The sequence below is a fragment of the Arachis hypogaea genome, chromosome 6 (assembly GCF_003086295.3).
Source record: "Arachis hypogaea cultivar Tifrunner chromosome 6, arahy.Tifrunner.gnm2.J5K5, whole genome shotgun sequence".
NCBI classification, from domain to species: domain Eukaryota; kingdom Viridiplantae; phylum Streptophyta; class Magnoliopsida; order Fabales; family Fabaceae; genus Arachis; species Arachis hypogaea.
Genome location: NC_092041.1, coordinates 94,625,280 through 94,633,931, shown reverse-complemented (window position 1 = coordinate 94,633,931; position 8,652 = coordinate 94,625,280). Strand labels below are relative to the sequence as shown.

Genomic DNA, 8,652 nt, shown 5'->3' with positions numbered 1-8,652 from the left:
GACAAATCAATTTTTAGAAAAAAAATTGGTTTTCTAAATAAAAATAAATTTTGATGTGCAAAAACTAATTTTTTTATGTAAAAATGGATTATTTTTTAAAACTGATTTTGTATTTAAAATTAATTTGGTTTATTAACCTAAACAAAATTTTTTATTAATCAAACTCAGATTTTTTTTAATCTTAACCATATTTATTCTTACATATTAATAATAAATTTTAAAATAAAATAATTATATTTATAAATTTTATTTTAATATAAATATTATTATATTTTTTTATTAAAATGTTTGGCCTCTTCAAACATTTTTTTCAAGTTCCGTCTGTACTGCTACATACTCTCATTCTTTATTAAATTAGTTTGCACTTGATGTAAAAAATTTGGAATCACATGGCTATTTTAATCATTTTATATAATATTTTAGTTTTGTCCATATGTATCCAAACATAATACTGGACATTAAATTAGTGTCTTGTACATCATATCCAAACACAATACACAAAGGATAATTTTTAATGTTTTCGTCCTATTGTCTTTGTTTCAATGTCATGTTCTGTTTTGTCTCTAAAAACAAACGCAGTCTAAAATATTTTAAAACACAGACAAAATAGATGTTAAATAAATATTCTTAAAAAGTGTTTTACATATTGAATTTCATATAATCATTTACAAGTATGATTAGAAAAATGACAAATTCTAATCCTTACAATTTAGTAATTTTATACCAAGTAATTTGTTTTTTTGCATGACCAAAAATTACTTTTAAAGTGAAAAAAATTATAAATATCAAATTTTGACCCAATTATTTATATATACTTTTTAAATAGTATTCCAAATATTACCACAAAATTTATTTTGAATTAAATATACGAGCTGGTTGTCAAATATAAATCATATGCAACTTATAAAAAAGAATATTATTTTTAATTATTTTTATCAAATTAATTTTTGTCGTTAACAAATTTGCAGAATAATTTGCCAACGCCATAATAATTCAGGACATTTTTTTGTTTACTCGTGAGAAAAATCTTATTTTTTGAAGAAACTTTTTGTTCGGATTGGCTTTTATAAAAGACCTTCTGGTTAAAAAAAAAAAGTAAATTAACTGCTTATTTTTTAAAATAACGATAATTAAGTTAAAAAAACACCAAAAAGAAAAATTTTCCCTTGGACGATTAAAGTTACTCATGTAAGGGGGGAAAAAACCTCAAGACTCAAAAAGAGAGGAATAGAACAGATAACCACTAAAAGAACAAAAAACAGCACACAATGACACAAATCAACAATACATACTCAACAATACATAAATTGGACCACCCAAGTCAACAACACATACATCACGAGATAAGAAACAATACCAAAGTCTGCAGAGCATAATTTTCATTTTGGGTCTCTTGATAATCTTTTCCACATTTTCTACCATTCCAATTAACATTTTTGGCACATGACATGATTTGATAACAGAATAGCACAGTATAAAGAACTGGCCAAGTACAGGGGAAGAAGCATACTGCATACTAGATAATTTAGAGAAGAGCACTGATCTCTATCATTCCCAAACATTACAACAGCAACAATATCTTCGCCTTCAACTGCATTATCAAAAAACTACTTAACACAAATAGTTTTGGTTCCTTAAAAGGGCTAAGAGATATACCCACCATTAACACGAATAACCTGACCATTAACCCACTCACCGGCATCGCTAGCCAAGAACCCCACCAAAGGGGCCACATCCTTAGGCTCGCCAAGCCTATTCAGCGGTGAGACCGCAATACTGGCTTTTATTTGCTCTTCAGTCCTCCCGGCAAAGTACATTTCGGTTGCAATTGGGCCAGGTGCAACACAGTTAGCTGTGATCCCTGTTCCCTTCAGCTCCTTCGCCAAAATGTGTGTCATGGCCTCAACAGCGGCTTTGGATGCTGTGTACGAACCCATAGTTGGTCTCAATGCAGCCACTGCTGATGAGGATAACAGTATAATTCGACCTCTGCCACCACGTACTAATCGGTTTGCTGCCTCTTTACAGCACAGGAATGCTCCTCTTGTATTTACACTGTAAAAGATCCAATCCACTGGTTACGGAAATTCATTCAATTATCTATGATCAATGCTTGTGCATGCAGTCATGCACCATGTGAATATTTGAAAGGTAATATAGTTAATTAGTTATCTACTATTGCATATGAAAATTGGTCTTGATGGATGGCTGGAAAATCTATTTGAGTTCATCAAAAAGCTCTGTGGATGAACAAAATAAAAGTGCAGCAGCTCTCCCACTTACGATGTTTATTACTGAACAATTTGAACACACAAATGAACATTGAGTACTTTAGTTAATTATTACTTATGAGGGTTAATGATTAAAACGATCCCTAAAAGATTCATCTCAGAATGGTCCTAAAAATACCAATGTGAGCCAAATTGGTCTTTTTGTTAGCTTTCAGCTGACATAATGAAAAAGCTTACCACGTGTAAGTTTTTAACATGCTACATCAGAAGAAGGTTAACAGAACGAACAACTTGACTCGCGTTGGTATCTTTCATGGACCAAATTGAGGCATTGAATCTTTAGAAATCAAATCGACTCATGCATGAGACAATAAAATGTGGTTCACACTTCAATCGTTAGATGCAGCCGTGCAGGTCTAAGAACAAGCTTCTAACAATTGTGTTCCCTTATTCAATCTCAGCAGAAGAGGCACAAAAGGTTTATTTTCTCTTCTCCTAAGCTCCCAAAATCCAGAGGGGGAAAATTGTACTTTATATTTTAAACTTTTGGTATAATTTCAATAAAAATTTTAATAGAATTATCCTTTTTTTTTTATACATTCATGGTTACATACATCACATAGGGTGTTTAGTTCTTCAAGTAAAATTAACAAAGGATAGAGACCAGGTTTTTCCAGTCCAGTCACCGGATGGCAATGGAGGACCTCCGTAGAGGGCGTTTTATTCAAAAACAAAAACAGAAAGAAAAATTAACTAGGAATAGATACAAATAAGTTTATCTAATGACGATTCGATGAGAATGATAATTAATCAATTCAACTACTTCACACAAACAAAATATAGCGGACACAACATATACCAGAGCTACTACATTCAGTTTGAGCACGTAACAGAAACAGTTAGAATGAAGTTAAATACCTGAAAATGCGATCAAAATCCTCCACGGGGGTGTTAGCTATGGTCGGGTAGTTGCTGTCAGTTACGCCCGCTGAGTTGACCAGGATGTGAACCGCCGACTCGAACTCCCGCTCCGCGGAGTCAAACAACGCCTTCACGCCGTTCGGGTCGGAGACATCGCCGCGAACTGCAATTGCCCGAGGGAGAGCAGCTCCGCCTCCAACGCTGGCGTCGGAGTTGATCTGGGCGACAAGTGAGTCGGCGAGGGAGGAGTTGGAGGCGTAGTTGACGACGATTCTGGCGCCAAGTGAGGCGAGGTGGAGAGCGATTTCTCGTCCGATTCCGCGGGAGGAGCCGGTGACGATTGCAACTCGATCTTGAAGCGGAAGAGATAGAGAGTGAGAGTGTGAGTGAGTGTGTTTTTGGGAAGTAGCCATCTGCCTCTCTGGTCTTATCTTTGTTTCTTCTTATTTTCTTTTATATTTTATCTTTTTAAATAAAATTTTCAGAAAAATTTGAGTAAATTATCCAAAATTAGCCCCTAACAATTTAAATCGTGAATATTTTAGTTCCAAAAAGTTAATGCACAAAAATATTTTTAAGGTTTTATTTTGCCAGATAAATCAGTCTTAATTTATTTTTAGTAGAATAATCATCTAAATTAATTTTAAAAAATTTTAAAAGTTGATATTTTAGTCTAAAAAAATTAATACACATATCAAACTTTAATTGTCACACATAATAATCTTCCATCTATTTTCTCACGTAATTGATAAGTTGGTGATCAAATTAAAATTCAAGTGAATATAAAAGAGGGTGTAAGAAAAATGGGGAGAGAGAGACATATTGAGAAGACAACGGGACTGACGAAGTGGCGGGGAGGAAAAGGGTTAGAGAGAGAGAGAGAGAAATTCAAAATGAAGGGGGAGAGCGTTCGCGCTTTAAATTTAGGGCAGTATTATCCTCAGATAAATTCGATGGTAAATTATTGCGGGTCACCAAAATGCAGCGTTTCACTAAATAGGTTTACCGACAGATTTTTTCGATGGTAAATCCAATCCTACATTATGTGCCTTTTTTTTGTTTTTCTTCCAATTATTACCAGCTAATTTACCGTCGAAAATGCAAATTCATCGGTGATAATTTAACCTGACAAATTCGATGCCTTTACTGCCAATAAATCTGCCGGTACTCTGCGCGCTAAATTTGAGGGTACTTAACGTTTTTCTTGTATTGTTTCACAGCAACAAAACAGGAGCACCCTCCTTCACGATTAATTTGTGTGGTAGTAGATCTGAACAATTTATTCCATTTAGAATCTTTGGTGAGAAGACATCTAATTTAAATTTAATATTTTCCTCCTCAGCACACAAAGAGTCAGAATTTAGATAAACTCTTTCTTCTGTAAGTAACCCTGCAATCATCTTGTTATTAACATCAGTGCATAATCCAATTGGTGCAACAATTGCTTTATCCTTGAAATAATATATCTGGATACACAAAATCAATGAGGTCATCCAAAATTTTCGTAGAGTTCTTAACCAAAATATCAGGTGGTATCTAAACGATCGATTCACCATCTGTTGTGTCACCAGCCAAACCATCACCTATTTTGAGTAGCCACGCTACAAAATTTTTTAGTTCTTGTATGTTGTTGTTTCACCTGGTGACAATTCTCATATTTTTTGTAAGCTTTAGAACCTTATAGTTATGCCATAAATATGAAGAATTAACAGAAGACTGAATTATATTCTGCCTTAAGCCTTTAGAAATTACGGGTAAAATTTATCTAAAATCTCCTTCTAAGACAACAACCATATCTCCAAATAACAAATGAGAATTATACGAATCTAAGCACCTCAAGTGTCTCTGAGACATTTGTTTAAAGTTTCATAACAATACTTACTTATCATTGGAACTTCATCCCATATGATTAATTTGGCTTTGGTTATTAACCTTACAAGAGGAATTTTTTGTTTAATATTGCACAAAAAATCTTTATTTATGGTCAAAAAAATTTTAACCTTAAATGCACAGTTCTTCCATTAGGCAATAGAAGAGCAGCAATCCTACTTGAAGCAACATTTAAAATTATACCTCCTTTAGATTTAATTGAGCATGATATAGTTGATCAAAAGAATATTTTTTCACAACCACCTTGACCATATAAGAAGAAACGTCCATTCATATTACCACTAACAGCACCCATTATTTGATCATACGTAAATTTCTGCTCATTAGTTAGTTATTGCAAATACTCACTTACTTCACTCGCAACAGCATTAATATCAAAGTTCAAATTTTTCATTATAATTCTATATCCTGAGCTGGACACCAATTTTTTTTGGAAGAAATGGCATCTTATAATATTCTTTCAATAACTTGCCATTTAACTAGAGCAACTCCTTGATTTTTGCAAGTGCAATATTTTTATTTGGACTTCTGACATTATCAAATCTGTATTTTTTTAATTAAAAATAATGTAAATCTCAGATAATTAGTAAATAGTTAACTAATAAATTAATTATTAATCAATGAAATTGGAAAATTAAATTTTATAGTTTAATGAAGTAGAGATAATTAAAATGAATTTTAACACTAATTTTAAAGAATTTGACTCAAGATTGAGCCAATGGGCCGAACTTATTGAACTAGCCCGAACCAGACCAAGAACCCAAAGCCCAATTATATAAAAACCCTTTTCTCCCATTCTTCTCATCCATTAGGTTGCACAGAGAGGAAAAGAGAGAGAGAGCGTGATTTGAGAAAACGGAAACGTTAATCACTGTCAACTTCCGTCACTCGTAACTTTCAATCCGGAATTCCGATTGACGAGCAGTCAGCGACAATGTGTTCGTCTCATAATTCTCTTCAATTCTATCTAAATAAAGTGGTAAGAAATTAGCATTTATTTTCTAGTTCTCTGTCTCCTAAATTTTGTGATTTTAGAGTTTGGGTATTGAAGAATTGAATAATCACTGGATTTTATCCAATTAATTCGTGGGTAAGGTAAGGAACTGTTGAACCCTTGTAAAATATCGAATTAGTGAACTCTATGATGATTATAGAGACATTGATGTGAATTAGATTATGTTCTTGTTTATTCGGAGTTTAATTGGGCAGTTTGAAAAGAAATTCGGGTGATTAAGTTTGAGAAATTGACGTTTGGAAGCTTGTAGTTGGTTGGTTTTTAGAAAAGATTTAATATTGAAAATTAGTTTGATTTTGAAATAATTTGATACTGGAAATGATTTGAATAATTGAGAGGTGTTTGATTGGTAGTTGGGACCCTTGAAGGGTGGCAGAAGTTCAAGTTTTAGAGGAGGTACTGTCGAAGTTTTTATGGAAATTGAAGGTTTTGTTTAAAGTGGTTATTTAGAAAGATTTGCGTTTAAGGATTTTATAATTTAATTTTGAGTTATTAAGAAAAGACTTACGTTTCAGTTTGCTTTATTTAGAAAGGAATAAATTGTGTTTTGAATATGAAGTGTTGAATAAGAAGCAAATGATGAAGGTAATGATAATAGTAATAAAATGTAGCTAAGATGAGGTGTGTTTAATGATGAGATTGATTATGAGGAAGAAGAATGATGAGAACTGAGATTGATTATAAAATTAAATGAATATGAATGAATTGTAATGATAATGAGAATGAATTTTTGAATATGACTCCGGGTAAAATGCAATGTTATTATCCACTTACTCCGGCTAAGAGTCAATAAGCCGGGTAAGATGCCGTGGTGTTGTCCACGTGCTCCGGAGAAGAGTTCGAGACTCCGGGTAAGATGCAAGGGTTGAGTTTTATCGCTGCTTGCTCTGAGTTGAGAACTGTAACACCACTTGAGTAAAAGGCAAGGGTGAAGTTGTCCCCTACTCCGGGTATGCGGGTAAGATGCAAGGGTTGCGGCGTTGTCCCACTTGCTCTGTGTTTGGTGTTCTGTCCAGGATTAACTAGCAGGACATGTCTGGTTTGGCTATATAACTGACAAATGAGACTCATCAGCCATAGGATAGGCATACATCATATGCATTTGTTTGCTTTGTTTGAGTTTGCATTACTTGGGTTTGTCTATTCGAATTACTATGTCTACTTGCTATATGTTTTATTTGTTGTAACTGCATTCTATTTGTGTTTTTCTTGCCTATATTGTTTGTTTGTGCAACTAAAAGGCATCTTGTCTAGCAGAGGAGTGACGAGAGTTGTTTCACCGGTTATTCGGAGCGTTGGAAGAGACAAAATGTGAAGTATTAGGTTAAAGTTAGATTCAGAACTTGAATACTTTAGATAACTTACCTAATTTCTGGTTTAGTTTATTTCCCTTAAGTTTGATTCTGAGTGTCGGAGTTCTAGAAATGTCTCTGGCTTTCTCGAGACATTTTATATTAACTATGCGGGCACCTTTACCATGCTGAGAACCTCCAGTTCTCATTTCATATATATTCTGTTATTTTTTCAGATGCATGTCGAGAGGCACCTCGTTGAGCATCTAGAGACCCCCCTTACAAGCGAAGAACTATCTTCTAGGCTGTCATATTTTGTTTTAGGCTTTGTATATATGTTTATATAATCTCCGCATGTATATTTTGTGTTTTGTCCCTCCTAGAGGTTGACTTGGAGATACAGGTATTTATTTTGTAGTTTGAGTTTTATTTTGGATTGTATATGTGTGTGTGTGTGTGTGTGTGTGTGTGTGTGTGTGTGTACATAATTATATACTCTAACCGGCCTTAGCTTCACAGGTCAAGTCTGGAGCTTGATATCTGTGTTTTGGAACTCTGATATGTGTATATGTTATCAGCTTTCTTTTGATCTCATCAATCCGTTTTACATTTAACCTTGCGAGTGTGACACGATTTTCTATTTTCACTTTTGTTTAGCTTATTCTTTAAGGCTCCTAGATATGAATTCTTTCAACTATATTTATGTACGTATTTTACTTTTAGAGGTCGTAATACCTTGCCACCGCTACTTTACAACTTAAGCGTAAGGCCCTGTGTGGTAGGGTGTTACATTATGGTATCAGAGTAGTTCGTTCTTGTAGAGCCTGAGGGACGGCTGACTATGTTTCTGGGTATACTCTGGGTGTGTGTATATACTAATTAGGATATATAATTGATATATGTGGCATACTTGTTTATGAGCATGCATTTGGTACTTTGAAATATTAGACTTGAGATAATGAGACTGATCACCTTAATATCACTTGTTCGGTATGAACAGGAACCAAATGATGACTCGTGGACGTAGACGCAGTCAAGGTAGAGGCCAAAATATTAATGCGGAACCTGAAATCACTATGAATAACCCGTGAACTTTACAAATGCTTTGAAAAACATCGCGGCTGCTATGCTGGCAACGGTTGAGGCCCTTGGTCAGCAACTTAATAACGAAAATGGGAGTAATGACAAAAATGGGCCGATGACGTTAGCTACCTTTCTAAAAGTAAACCCACCAACCTTTAAAGGGACCACAAATCCAACAGAAGTTGATAATTGGTTTCAGGCGATGGAACAAGCCTTACGA

At 34.1% G+C, this 8,652-nt stretch overlaps 1 protein-coding gene across 1 annotated transcript; it reads right to left on the bottom strand.

The window, feature by feature from the left end:
- Window positions 1-1,344: 1,344 nt before the first annotated feature.
- On the bottom strand, window positions 1,345-3,589 carry LOC112697006 (NADPH-dependent aldehyde reductase-like protein, chloroplastic). Its single transcript, XM_025749979.3, has 2 exons — window positions 3,150-3,589; window positions 1,345-2,055 (listed from the first exon to the last, which is right to left on the bottom strand). Exons 1-2 carry the CDS (start codon window positions 3,563-3,565, stop codon window positions 1,644-1,646), a joined length of 828 nt encoding a protein of 275 aa, XP_025605764.1. The 5' UTR covers window positions 3,566-3,589; the 3' UTR covers window positions 1,345-1,643.
- Between the last annotated feature and the right edge of the window lie 5,063 nt (window positions 3,590-8,652).